The 15,266-nt window shown below is 38.1% G+C and overlaps 1 protein-coding gene across 3 annotated transcripts; it reads right to left on the bottom strand.

Moving 5' to 3' along the window:
• Positions 1-43: 43 nt before the first annotated feature.
• Positions 44-8,934, bottom strand: tacr2 (tachykinin receptor 2). 3 transcript variants are annotated; one of them, XR_009673258.1, is made up of 9 exons: positions 8,657-8,934; positions 7,898-8,065; positions 6,842-7,137; positions 3,035-3,229; positions 2,392-2,542; positions 2,103-2,222; positions 1,951-2,027; positions 1,303-1,873; positions 44-1,052 (listed from the first exon to the last, which is right to left on the bottom strand). XR_009673258.1 is itself a non-coding variant. In XM_061039876.1 (8 exons), exons 2-8 carry the CDS (start codon positions 8,030-8,032, stop codon positions 1,558-1,560), a joined length of 1,290 nt encoding a protein of 429 aa, XP_060895859.1. In that variant the 5' UTR covers positions 8,033-8,065; positions 8,657-8,934; the 3' UTR covers positions 44-1,557. The 3 variants fall into 3 exon arrangements, 2 of the variants coding, with proteins under 2 accessions (XP_060895859.1, XP_060895872.1); XM_061039876.1 differs by having other exon boundaries at positions 44-1,873; XM_061039889.1 differs by lacking the exon at positions 7,898-8,065 and having other exon boundaries at positions 44-1,873.
• Between the last annotated feature and the right edge of the window lie 6,332 nt (positions 8,935-15,266).

A 15,266-nucleotide genomic window follows, 5' to 3' on the forward strand; every position in this document is an offset into this window, starting at 1 on the left:
CTTTACAGTGGACTGTGTTCAGTTCAGTGATGCTATAAATGTATTCAGAGATTGTTTTTACTTTATTTAACACTTAGTGAAAAACTCTCAGGGCATTACACACATACACATACTGCCACATTTAAGAACATGTCAACAATGATAGGATGTCTCAAAATGTCACTGCGTATCTGTTAAAGTAAAAATGTTTCATTAATATCATGAGCCAACTGTCGAGAAAATTACACAAATCCAGTTTTTTACATTGCGTATACTCAGTTGATGGTACATTTCACATTACACAGCATTTTTTTAGAACTATTATACACTGTCTAAATGTACACCATGTTCAAGGAATAGTGCTATACCGTTACAGAAACATCCAGAAAGTGCTGAGAAATAAGACTAATTTAAGATAGTTTTTTTGATTTAAAATATACAATGGTCAATATCGATGATGATGTCTATATAAGAAACAGGAGATGACTTTCTCACTGCTAATGAAAGTGGTTATACTGATACACTTCAACACAGTATCAATGTGAATAAATGAATGAAAAAAGGCCAATAACCTAACTCCAGCAAGTCCACACATAGTTTAAGTTTTCAGCGTTTCATATACGTGTATTTATAATAAGCACCAGGATGTTGTTAGCTCCTATACCCTGAAAAATGAACTAACATTTTGAAATTCAAAAGTCTTCCACATGTTGAACATGTGAAACAATAAATGGTGAAATTCATTAAGTGTTTTTTTCTGTAAGAGAAATTGTAACCTTACTATCAAACCCTGATTAATGCAACATCTCTGCAGTTATAAGTACAGGAGAAAATATCTGAGAAGCTGTCACACTAATGTATCAAACAGTTAAATTCAAGCATCTCAAACAAGCACTTCACAAGGAACAATATACTTTTTAAAATCAACAATGTTACCTTTGAATCACAATGACTGGTAGAGAGGAAGAAAGTGAATAAATCTCTTTCAGTCCACTATCCCAGGCAGTAAAAAGAAACCCAGAAAAACAACAAAGTTAAGGCTTGGTGCTGATGCCAGTCGACTGTTCTGTGCTCTAGTCAGTGCTCTTGAAAACCAGAAAACACTGAATAAAAACATCTTAAGGTACACAAACATATTCACAGTTCACAGCTTTTTGCAAAAAAACAAACAAAACAAGTAACATTGATAGAAGAAAATATGTCAAGAATGGAGGGAAGAGAAAAGGAATGATGGGCATATTTTTCTTCAGATTTTTACAACACTTTCTAACAATGCATGAAAAAGCATCTTTTGTTGTATAGTATGTTTATAGCTATACTTACACATAAACATTTGATCACTTTGGCAAGAACAGCTAACATCCATGAGATCGAAAGTCACATTCATTCATCTTCCTCCTTAACAAAAAAAAAAGTAAATAGTTCAAAGTCAAGTCCCATGAATAACTTTTATCTCGACACTTTTCCTTGGTTTAACCTTGGTGTGCTTTACAAATGTTCCTTCTTCCTTCTTCTGTGTCTTTTTATGATTAACTCTGTTGCAGCTTTATGGAAACCAATCTTCCTTCCAATCAACAGTCAGTGGTTGTTCTCCATGAGTTTGTTAGATGCAGATCTTGAATGGTCTGGCCTCCTCACAGCGTGTGTGTCATGTGTGCTGTTTGTTCCCAGTGATGTTTGTTTTTGAAGCTGAATGCAAAAATCTCTCCCCTTGTCAGTGTTTGTGTCAAAGGTGTTTGCTTTGACGGAGGCGTGTGTGTATGTGTTGTCATTGCGGTGGCTGCGTGTCATGGTGACTCTGAAAGTGTGTGTGTGCTGCAGTTCCATCTTGTCCTCCTCTGACACTTGGATGAAGGGACACCAAGAAAACGCGTGACGGAAACCAGCACGAAACCTGCAGAAAAAGGGGGGAAGTTGGTTTCTCTTTATGGATAATGAAACGTAAGACCTGAAGCTGTTTTTTTTTTTTACCTTTGGTTTAGACAGCAGTAGATGATGGGATTGTACATTGTTGAACTCATCGCCAACCAGAATATGGTCAGATACACCTGACAATGAAAGGAAACATGAGGCCACTCAGTGAATCAATCAAACATTAAAGAGTCAAACAAACAGCTGCTTACCTGTTGAATGTAATGCTGTTTATAAATGTCCTTGTTAAATGACCCCAGTATGAAGTAGATGTGATAGGGCAACCAGCACAGTGCAAACGTCACCACCACAACAATCATCATCTTCACCACCTGTCTCAAATCACAGAGAGGAGAAGAACGACAGTTTTTAAAAGTCCACTTTGATATCAGTCAGTTCAGTTCCATTAAGCTAATTGTGTCATGGTAATCTAGCCATCTGATAATATAGAGGTTGACACATTAAAAGCCCAGACATAGTAGCAAATTAAAGTCAAGTGACTTTTCTCTTGGCTGTTATCTGGCTGTGGTAATGGTCTGTCGCCTCTCCAGGAATGCGTCCGCCCCACAACGTGCGGCCGACTAAACTGTAGGTCACAAGCATCACCAACAGAGGGAGCAAGTAGATCAGCAAAATCACAGCATACTGGTAACTACAGAGAGAGTGAGAGAGAGAGAGAGAAAAAATGACTGGATTATGATATTAATCTGGATGATATATATCCTCTTCCAATTTAGATGACCTTTCTTTTAAACCAACACCATTCTTAGACTAAGACACTTTAAAAGTTGATAACAAGAATGACAATTGAGTAGATCTTAAATACATGTATTATATATATGTATGTGTATTATAATAACTTCTTCTACACCATATAATCCTTTACATTTGTATGTTTGTGTATGCACAGGAAAAAAACAATATGTTTCATAATATTAATCTTCCTTGTCGTAAATGTCAGTCTGTCTTTCTATCAATGTTTTTTTTTAGTACCAAGTGTCCATGTGAATACTGTATACAGTTCATTTGTATGTTTAGGTGTGTGTATGTGTGTGTATTGGAATAATAACCTGTTTTTTTCATAATATAGTTCTGCCTTTTTGTAAATTGTCACACTCAGTCTCTAAGTCTCTTTTTCTATCACCTTAGTTGATGTGTTCCTCCATAATCATCAGGCCAGTCCACCATGCACACGGTTCTGGGGTAGTAATATCTAGTCACGCTGTAGTAGCACTGTGGGAAAGCCAGTAAGATTGCCACAATCCAAATCACTGCGATCACAACCTTTGTGGAGGTGGAGGACAGGCGGGGCTTAAGAGGGTGGATGATCGCCATGTACCTGAAAGGGGATAAAAGGTTTATTCAGTCATGTGGCTATTTTTCCATGATGGAATTTGATGTTAAATCTAAAGAAAAAGAAACAACAGAGAAACTCCCTACCACTCCAACCACTTACTGATAAAATCATAAATGTGAAATAATTACGTTAAATCTCTTCACTTGGTATTATTCATTTATTCTAGACTGGGAACATGTAGGCCTATATCATCAGTCAGGGTAACCAAGATGAAACAGTATAATCATGTTAGTGTGAGGTGGTAAATGTGATTTCCCTCCTCTTGACCTGAACATGCTATTCTCAACTTTGTAATCTTTATGATCCAAATATCCTGTAACTCAGACTAACGATGATGAATGAGAGCTGTGTCACCTTTAAATATATTAGTTATTCGTCCTGAAAGCTGAGCACTGACCTCATGTTTCACTCTGAGAGAAATGTTGATTAAAGCAGGGCATAGATTATGCCCACTTGATGTGTATTCGGAGAAGTGTGAAATTCAAATGGAAAAGGAAAGGGACACTTTTTTTTTCTAAATACCACCTCTAGATTTGGAGAGGTTTTAAGAATGATCCTTTTTTTTCAAAGCTACAAACAGTTTAAAGAGTCATAAAGCAAAGAACCTCATTTGATTAAATATTAAAATATATTATTATCTTAATTTATCAGCCTGTTTGTCTCTATTTGTCTGTGGTGCTGCTGTGGATCTGCCACAGAAATAACAATTTACTCCTCCCTGCATGAGGAGAACAGAGATTGCATTTGTATCCTTAATATCAAAGGTATAATATAAAATGTGTATATGGTTATGTCTCGTAATTATCTTTTTGGAACTATGTGAATCATTTGTGCCAGGGTACTTTGGTATTCACTTTCAAGACAGAGAACCTTGAATAATAAGACAGATGATTTGACTGCAGTTAATTTACAATATATAATTTCCCATGAATGATGATAGATAAATGCTACTATGTGCATTTGCATATCTGTTGTGAAAAAACCTATGTGTGATAGCGTAAGATATAACCATATAGAAGAGAAGTAGCGCCCCCTTATGTATAAAACCGGATAGTCCACAGGTTTGCTTCTAGACATTTTATGTATAGTAATATATGAATGTTGTTAAAGTTATGCTACTTTTACTCATAATAACAGTTTGTGTTGCAACAAACACATGTTGATGACACATTTTTTTCATTGTTATAGTGTTCTTTTCTTAGATTATGCACTGTTAAGGATACATGAAGACTACATGTTTAACAAAGGATTACAAACAAAACAAATGGGAAAGAAACAGTAGAAATAAGCCAAGAATAAATTTGCCACACTGTTTAACTTGTTTTGTTTGGCAAAAGTCACAAAGTATCTTGTCACATCAGACCAACAGACATAAGCTAGAAGGAAATTTCTGGTTTTGTTGCTGTAGTGTGGAGATGACAGTGAATCCTACATCTTGTGATGTTTAATAATGCAAATGATGTTTCACAGATTGTTTTCTGCTTGCTGCTAATAACACAGAGCAAAATGGCTGCAAAATGTGATGATTTGACAAATTGAAAATTAGGGAGGAGGAACAATTGAGTTCTAAGCATTTAACACCTTTGAGCCACATATATGCCTTATTCATCAATACAGCTGCCCCGAGACACAGGGAACCATATATCATATGTCATGCACACATGTGAGAGTAATGAAATGCTCCAATAAATCTGTCTCTGCATTGCAGTGTACCAGTGTAGAACACATTTGTAAGGAACATGCTTTTGTGGGATGAGCAGCAGAGCTGAGTATGTGGGTTGCGGCCATGAAAATCTTGCCAAATCTTCTCTGCCAATGCCAAACATTGGATTGGATGATTGAAGTCTGAAAAAACAAGACCCATAGGCAATTTAACAATTTATTCATTTAACAAACAGGAGCCTCATTAGCGTGTGGAAGAACCATGCTCAGCCACAACAGCCTGGCACCTCCTCCTCATGCTGGTCACACAGTGCTGTGTGATGGCATCTCATTCTTCAACCAGCATTTGTCACAAGTCAGCCAATGTGGTTGTGTTGGTCACTCTGGCAGAAACAGCAGGCCCTAGCTGATCCCACAAGTGTTCAATGAGGTTGAGGTCAAGACTGCAGGCAGGTCATTCCATCCTCTCCACTCCCAAATTCTGGAGGTATAGTCTCTGATAAACCCCGCTCTGTGGGGACGAGTGTTATCATCTTAGAGGATAGAGTTCGGTCCCAGACTGTGGCGATATGGGGTTGCCACTGGCTGCAGAATCTCATCTCAATATCTGATTGCATTGAGATTGCCTCCAATGATGACAAGCCTCGTTTTTCCAGTGAGGGAGATGCCGCCCAACACCATCACACTGCCTCCTCCAAAAGCTGTTACCCTATCGGTGCAACAATCAGCATAGGGCTCTCCGCGTCTTCGCCACACTTTGACACTATGATCGAACTGCCATAGGCAGAATCTGGACTCATCGCTGAACATAACGTTCCTCCACCTGTTCAGATTCCAGTGCACATGTTGCTGACACTAGCGCAAACGGGCCTGACAGTGAAGGGCAGCCCTATGAGACAGGAGATGGCATTGGCAGAGACGATTTGGCAAGTTTTTCATGGGCGCAACCCACATACTCAGATCTGCTGCTTATCCCACAAATGCATGAACCTTACAAATGTGGCCCCATTTAAAATGGAAATAAACAGGCTTTCTGAACGGTATAAGATTTATTGCCAAGAAGCATTGTTACAACAAAGAAATAATCTACCAAACAAATTTCTGTACTTTTTGTGTGATGTTTATATATTCAATAAAGTTCTTATTGGGAAAACTCCCATTTCAGATATCTACAATCTAATTGTTACTTGTTATAATTCTAATTTCAGATTTACAAAATGAAAAAAATATATTTCAGATCCTTAATGTCATTTTGAATATTTTGTAATATTGTAATATAAAATTGTATTAATAACAATTGTACTGTAGTTATGAAAAATACTTTTTTCCCAGGAAGGTGTCAGTTGCAGATATCTTGAATGTTTATTAGAAGAATGACACTAAGGATATCTAAAATTGAAAGCCCTAAACACATGAATGGCAAAAGTGATGTCATGTCCTATAGGACAAACGAGAATGTTCTTTTAAAATGTATGGCTTTGTTTTTTCCATTTTTGGATATTTTCTTTTCTCTTGTATCCTGAACCAGCCTGCCTGCCTGCCTGTTTCTCAGTTCAAGTTTTCCAGCCTGCCTGCAAGTCATTGTTACACTAAACAACTGCACAAGAATGCCTGTCACCATCTGTGCTTGGGTCCTACCTTCTAGTCTACGCTACACACGTGAAAATGTTCTACTTGTCAACATAAATTTAAAAATTATAAACCATAACTTACACCAATCAAGAAAGAGCTACAGTATAACATACAGAGAGAGACACGTAGCAGTGAAGTTTGTTATTTGAGTTTTTTTAAGAGGTTGTTTATCACTATTATATGATCTTGTTAAATGGTGTGATGAAGGAAAACAGTTCCCAAGGTTCACACTTGTTCAATTGGAGTGGGAGAACAGCTGCAGCTGAACTCTGATGTAAGCCTGTGAAACAGCTTTCCTACCTGTCCACTGCGATGGCAGCCATCGAGTATATAGATGAAAACATGGCAGTGATGGGGAAGAAGTTCTGAAACCTGCAGTAGCCCAGACCAAAGTACCAGTCATTGTGAAGCGCATAGACAAAGTTAAAAAGAGTGTTGAAGGTTGCCATGGAAACATCTGAGAAGGCCAAGTTGACGATGAAGTAGTTGGTGACAGTCCTCATGCGTCTGTGAGCTAGAATAATCCAGATCACCGTGACATTCCCAGTGATGGAAACCAGGATGATGAGGGAGTACGCTATAGCCCACAGAGCCACCTGAGAGGAGAGGAGAGGAGAGGAGAGGAGTGGAGAGGAGAGGAGTGGAGAGGAGGGGGGGAGGAGAGGAGTGGAGAGGAGTGGAGAGAGGAGAGGAGAGGAGGGGGAGAGGAGAGGAGAGGAGAGGAGTGGAGAGGAGAGGAGTGGAGAGGAGTGGAGAGAGGAGAGGAGAGGAGGGGGAGGGGGGAGGGGAGAGGAGAGGAGAGGAGAGGAGGGGAGGGGAGGGGAGGGAATAATAATTGTACAAGACACTGGTATGATAAACAGTAAAAGCTCAAATTATGTAAAAAAAAATCTGTTAGATCGTCCACAAAATACTTTGTTTGTTGTGTTAATTTAGATTTTGATCATATTCAGTGTTAAGGGACTGAACAAACATTTTATTTTATTATAAAGTAGAACAGATAGCTATTGATCCATGTTTAACTTCCTATAATGTTTATTTCTGTCTTCAGTCCCTGGGCAGACAGACATGAATACAACTGTTTTACTGATTTAGTAAAGACAAATACAGATGTGTTTACATTTCAAATTATTGTGAAGATCGTTGATAACATATCATCTTACACACATAGCTCATATTTTTCGTTGTAGAAGGTTTTATGGGATAATTGTATTATTTAATTGCACTCTTTTCTTCATGTTGTCTAATTTTCCAAAGTTTCTCATCAAAGTTTCCTCTAAAAGCTTCCAGGCTCTGGAGTACCCAGAGAAAGCTCTGTATCATCTAGTGTCCTTTCAGATCCCGCTGATCTCCCACCTGCCAGTCCGGCTGCTGGAACTGATTCCCAAACGTCTCGTTTCCGTCCTCGGGCCAGTCGGTGGTCTCTGAGAGTGGCCACAAAGTGGCCCCCGCGTCTCTTTCAACGTGTTGAACAAGACTCTCAGCGTCCATCTTCTCCCCCGGGTTACCTGGGCTGGTGAAAACCTTAAGTACAAATGCACGTGCGATATGCGTCATGCATGCGTAATGACTTGATGGATGACAGGAAGTTAATTAAAGGTCAAAATGTTTGTCTATTTGTGGAAAGCTGCTATATGTATAAATAGATTATAAATTATAACTCTTCTCGTTTTCTTCTTCTAGGCAACAGCCAAATGTTTGAGTCGCCAAAATAACTTGTAAATATAATGTAATGCATGAGATGCTTTACATTCTGTTCCTCTCGAGCACTTTTGATTGTGAATCTTTTTTATTTTTTGTTTTGAATTGTTTCTTTTTAAACCTAGGTTACCCTTTAGTGCGTCAAAAAAAAGCTCAACGCACTCCACTTCAGTTCACATTTGATTGCAAATATACTTTTGAAAACTGTTACTAATAAAAAAAACATTTTTCAGATAGAAGTCAATCAGAGTGATGGGCAGACTCACAATATGATGTTTCTTTGGCTGCGGTGAGCGCAACAGCCTCCAGCACAAATGGTGAGGTGATGCAGTGGATGACACGCCAGTGATGAAAGATGATCTTTACAAAAATAATACAGAATGTGCACTCTGTTATCACATTCATCTGACTTACCTTTCCGCTTTTGCAAGCGAGTTGTCAGTTTTCACGTCAGTTTGTCCGATCCATCGTGAACAATGTCCAAAAATCAAACTCCTTCTGCGTAACGGACAACCAGGTCCACCCAGTAATCCATCAGACATCTCAAGACCTCTCTGTGCGCGCTCACTCTCCCTCTCTCTCTAGCACACATACACACACTCTTAATCTTTCTCCAGGAATGCGTAGCTTGTTACGCTACCAGCCTATGAGTGCTACAGAGAAGCACAGACACGAGACTGTGCGCGTGAAGCTTCGCCAACTCCAAGCACAGCAGGAGAGAGTGATGAAGAGACAGAGATGGATATGGGAAACAAAATCATATAAATAACATCAACAGCTCTTTATCATATTCTTGTTTTATGCAACAAGCAAAAAGTCGTTTTTTTTTAGATGTTCACATGAAAGGAGTATAAGAAAAGTGGCATATATTACAGACACGTTGGTTCTGCATGACTCCAACAAAAAAAAAAGTCAAACAGAGAATTGAGAAATATACTTGGAGATACTTTTAGAAAGTGAACGTAAATGCCTGTCAATGCTGCAGATATCTATTTCTGTAGACATTTAAACTATTTACTATCAGAAACTCATGCATGTTTAAAAAAATATATATATTTAACCTTTATTTATCCAGGTTAGTCCCGTTGAGATCACAGATCTCTTTTCAAGGGAGACCTGGCAAGTAGCAACACAGAGTAAAAAAACACACAAAGACAACTCATACAGTACACATTTTAGAATAACAATAAATACAACATCTCAACTTTTCATCAAAGCTTGCAGGATCAGTTCAAAGAGGTCCAGTTTAGTGGACAAACTGTAAGCCTCAATCATCATCTTGTGCAATCAGCCCTGATTGATCACAAGGGGTCTGTTTTGTGGCTATTGACTGTCATGTCCAGCTCTGTGTCTTAGGTTATGTTTTAATTTCCACTTGTATTATTTCATGTTTTGGGTCACTAACCTCTCCTCTCATTTCAGATCCTTCACTTCCCGCCCTCATGTGTTTCCCACCTGTGTGATTGTCTGCCCCGCCCTGATTGTTCCCAGCTGCATCTCGTTGTCTTCCCCCTCACCTTAGTATTTAGTCTGTGGCTTCGCTTCCTTCTGTGCCAGTTTGTCTTTGATCCCTGTGTGAAGCGTTCAAGCCGTTTGTTTCCTCTTGGATCACTTTTTTGGATTCTGTCTGCTTGTAAGAAGTAAAGACTGTTTTTTTCCCCCCAACCAAAGACTGTGTTTTGAGTTGTGCATTTGAGTTCAGTTACCTGTGGTTTTGTTACATTGACAAAGCTGAAGAGGCCAGAATTGAGTTTCTTTATTCTTTGATGCTGTTTCTCTTAAGGCTGAAAAAAGTATTTTTGTTTTTAGTGTGTTCTAGTGCATATCCAAACCTAGTCATTCGTGTCAGTATTCAACTGTTTGAGGTGCAGCGTGATGTTTTTTTTTTAAAAAAATCTTAAATTTACATGGTCCTTAAAAATATTCAACCACTAATCCAGAAAACGAACATTGATTTTGGTAGATGGGCAAAAATGAATCTTTCGTTGTGGGTCAAAATACAATCAATTAAAATGATGACTGCACCAGTGATTTATTCAATCTTATCCCATCTCCCTTTACATAGCCAAGATTCTTACTTCACGGACTTTGACAGTCTCATTCTAGATTTTCTTTGGGGCAAATCACAACATAGGTTGGGAATAAAGAAACTACAATCCCACATAAAGAAAGGGGGATTTTCTCTCCCTAATTTTAAATGGTACTATTGGGCTATCAATGTAAGATACATGAGAACCTGGTTAGCAGGTCAAGAAGTGAGGGACAACCCCAGCTGGTTACAGATAGAGGTTGAAATTTGTGATGGGTCAACCCCATGGTCAGGTCTGTTTGGTCCAAAATCACTGCAACAAAAAGAACATCCTGTTATTGCTAATGCTAGATTGATATGGAATAAACTACATAGAGCTGGTCGCAGGGATTTCTTTAAATCTAGCACCTTTATGGAACAATAGTAGAATTCTTGTTGGAGATAAAACGGTTAACTGGACTCTATGGAAGAGGGCTGGGATTTTGTACATCTCAGATTTGTTTGATGGCCAAACTAAACAATTTCTAAGCTTCAACCAAATTGTTTATAAGTATAATCTACCATGTTGCCAATTCTGGAGATATGTCCAAGTGCAAAGTACTTTATCAAAATGGTTAGAAAGCCCCCTTATATGCCCCACAGGCAGCCCAATTGAAGAACTGCTTACTAAATCCTCACCATGCAGAGGCACTGCCTCAAAGATTTATCATTCACTACACAATCAATTGTGTGATCCTTTGATAAAAGTAAAAGAACAATGGGCAAAGGACATGGCTGTGGACATATCACCTGAGGATTGGGATTCATGTTTGAAAAATATGAATACAATGTATAAAGAAGTTGACAATAAATTAATCCAATTGAAACTAATACACCGGTGGCATCGGACGCCTCAACAATTATACAAGTGGAAACTAATACCTACAGACTCTTGCTGGAGATGCGAAGAGGCTGGTGCCTCTATCTTTCATGTACTCTGGACATGTTCTGCAATTAAAGACTAGTGGAACAATATACAACAGGTAATTTACGAGGTAATTATTCCAAGTCTCTGCAAATACTGTCTCAATTCTCAATTCCCCCCAGTTAACTTCATCATTCATTTTGTACTGTATATACCCCCTGTTTTTATTTTTATTTTTATTTATGTTATCTATTCTGTTTAATGTGTATTTTTGAGCTTTCTTGTCTGTGCTGCTGTAACGCCCGAATTTCCCCTCTGGGGATCAATAAAGTACTATCCTATCCTATCCTATCCTAAGTCTCTGCTAAACTGGCTATTTTGGATTCGACCACGGAGCTTGAAGACTGTGGCTTGTCCTCTTTTGAAAAACGATGGATTATTTTGGCTTTTACCATAGCTAAACGGATTCTTCTGAGACACTGGAGGAGGAAACACCCACCTCTTTATGAATGGGCCACAGCTGTGGCTCAATTAGCAGCTTATGAGAGAGTAACATATTCTCTGTTGGACAAGCTAGATCAATATATGCTTACGTGGGGCCCTTTACTGCTTGGCTTTCAGTGTCTGTAACTTAAGAGGTCAATTTAATAATTTAGTAATTTGATTCATTTTGATATTGGACATATGTATTTAACCTGGGGAAACAGTGTGTGCACTATTATTTTATTTTGTTTATTTTATTTTTGTCTATGCCCGTTTCTCTCACGTTGTATGTTAAGTATAAGATTCTATGTACGATATGGGAAATTGGATTTTTTGTGATTCCATGTTTAAAAACCAATACAAATTTTGAATAAAAAAAAAATCTCTAATTTACAGTCATAAAAATATCACTGTCCTTTAATATGTTCTGTTTCTCTGTAAAAATTCAAAGAGATGGGATGATGGGGTATATTTTTGAGGCCTAATTTATCTGCAGTGGTTCCAACAGGTGGATCTGAAAATCTACAAAAAAAGGGTTGATGATCAGTGATGAAGCACTTCCAAAGTAGAGCTTGATGTTTGCAGTTATTGACAGTCACACATTTAGAAAAACTGCTGCTGCATCTCAAACATGACAAAACACTTAAATGTAGCCCAAGAGATATGTTAGTGTGTATGTGCTAAAAATATGAGCATGAAAAACAAAAGCATTAAAATATGACTGGATGTTCAAGTGCCCAATGAATCATTTTGTACTGACCTTTTATTTCCTCAAACACATTGACTGCATCTACCGTTAAGAAGATAAATGTCAATCAATTTTAACCCTTTCGTGTACCATACGGTATCAGGACACTCATGAACACCTGCTGTAGTTTCACAATGTTTCTTTATTTTTATTTTATTTTACCTTTATTCTCGTGGAATCATTGAGGGCAAGCCCACATTTACAATGATGTCAAGAGTACAATTAAAACGATTAAAAGAGACAAAAAAACAACTTAGACAAAATAGATTATATGACCAGAAGAACAAGCGGCAAACAGGCAGTCACTTGATCGAGTCTGATACTGATTATCAGCCCAGATTAATAAAGAAGTGATGTATGCTGGTAGTTTACCCGCAAGTGATTTATAAATACATAGCAGCCAAAGCCTTTCACGTCTAACTGTTAGTGAAGGCCAACCAACTTGTCGTACAGGATTCAATGATGATTGGAATATTTGTCACCAGTGATAAATCTGAGGGCGGAGTGATAAACTGTGTCTAATGATTTTAGGGTGGAGGCAGAAGCATGTCTATAAATGACATCCCCGTAGTCCAGAACAGATAGGAAGATGGCTTCAATTATTCGCTTTCTACACACTAAAGGGAAGTTCACTTTGTTTCTGTACACGTGTCCAATTTTCTGTCGTAGCTTTGTGGTTAATGTGAAATTTAAACGAAAGGGTTTGATGCCAAGATATTTATAATGAGGTACTCTTTCAAGTACCAAATCCTTCCAGAGTTGTTATATGCAAGTCATTGTCTGTGGTATTTCTGGCTCGTGTAAAGAGCATGTATTTAGTTTTGTCTGCATTCAGTGATAATTTTAAGTCAAAGAGTGCATTTTGTAATTTGTGCTTCTTGTAAAGTTTCCATTGCTAAATGTGCAGTCTCAGCAAAACAATACAAAACTCTGTCGTCAGTGTAGAGATGGGCCTTACAATTTGTAAATACAGGAGCAATATTAATAATGTAGATTGTGAACAGCACAGGACCCAATACAGAACCTTGTGGAATGCCTTTTGATAGTGGTAAGTATTCAGAGTGATCAGATTGTACAGTCACACATTGCAATCTATTGGACAGATAATTCTGGAAACATCTAAATGAGGAGTTGTCAAAACCAACATCATGTAGCCTCTGCGGGAGTATGGTGTCTAAAGCTTTAGTTAAATCAACAAAAAGGGCAGCACAGTATTTCCCTTGATATTCCCCATCTGACCAGTCTGGTGAGGTCTTAATACAGAATTTCTTGAAAGGAATGATTTTAGTTGATTTTTGACTAATGTCTCCAGGATTTTAGAGAGGCTGGTGTTTGATAATTGTTGAACCGTTAGTCTTTCTCCATGACTGCAATATGGCTTTACAAAGCAAACAGCAGGTGACACTAACCTTGTGCCTTAATGTGTCATTTCTTCTAGGCCTCTGTTTCTTACTTTTGTAACACTTCTTGTGTTTTCTGTTGCTGTTATTGTCACATTATGTTCTGTCACTTTTGTGCTCTTTCTGTTCTCTCCTCCCTCCTGAGGGAGATCTGCTGTATGTGTTTGTTCATGTTTTCACTGTAAAGAAAGGATAGAGGTAGGGATCTGGTGTGTGTAGAGTTTGCAATGCATGTGTGTACCTTCACATGCTCACAAATCATTATGGGTAGCAGGGCCTGTTGAAGGGCGTGTTGAATGGTACATGCAGGCAGGGGATAAGTTTTTATCAAGCTGTATGTGGTCCTTTGAGTTAATGCGAACCTGAGGCACTGCAGAAAGAGGAAAAACAGCTGTAATTATCTTAGGACTTTGAGGAGGGGATGAAGTACAGCCTGTCGACCCTGAGCTATAGACAAAGACAAATAGCTCTATGGACTCACAGGGCCTCTTTGCTTCAATTAAATGTTGACAAATTAGCACATCTTAGATCCAAGAGTTTGCAAATATCATTTTTTTTAAGATCCTCCCCTCGCAACACTTTTTGTATCCTCACCAATCAGTTTAGTTAGTAAACCATCACATAAAAAAAACAAAAACAAAAGCAACTATCTTCATGCCAAAGTTTAATTGATTAATTTGTCTTGTTACATGTTCAGACTATCAAATAAGATCCATTGCATTGTTGTTGTCAGCCACCCTCTACTTGCTGACTAAGATCATAATAGGCGATTAATAATAGATCACTCTACTTCTTGGGTGAAAGCAGTCACTCATGAGAATAGACTGGACAGCTGAGTAGGGTTGACGATCGCAAAGATGGTTGCCTGTTTTTTTTCTTTTTCTACTTTTGTAATTTTGTAATCAGTGGGTTGGCATGTCTCTTATGGTGCACAGATGCATCTTCACCTGCATTAGGTTGAATTTTTTAAATCACAGTTTTTTAATTGACAGCCCTATAATAACTCGATTTTAATGTTTTCTAGACAACCAAGGAAGACAGCATGCATTGTTTTTCTACGCAGTTACTGTTTTGTGAGATGTTTAAGTCATCAATTTATTGATTTACATTAAAGAGGATAAACTTTTCTTAGTTGTGTAGGTAGTCAGTGTATGCTTTAGGCGGTGCACTTTGGCCTACAACAAAAGCAGAAATGAATCAAAAAGTCACAATTCAAGGAGCCCACACATTCACTTCTCAGCAACTTCTAAGATGTATTCATATTTCTTATCAATGATAAAGTCCCTGACATGAAAGGGTCTTAACTAGGGGGCAAAGTTACATGGCTTGAGAACGTAAACAAAAATGTGGGACAAAGAAAATAGGATTTAAAAAAGTGGAGATACAATTTTATTTGATGAAATAAACTACATGCATTGACCTTCCTGTGAGAATCACTCTTAATGTATTATCTGAGTCTG

The sequence above is a fragment of the Labrus mixtus genome, chromosome 1, assembly GCF_963584025.1.
Source record: "Labrus mixtus chromosome 1, fLabMix1.1, whole genome shotgun sequence".
NCBI classification, from domain to species: domain Eukaryota; kingdom Metazoa; phylum Chordata; class Actinopteri; order Labriformes; family Labridae; genus Labrus; species Labrus mixtus.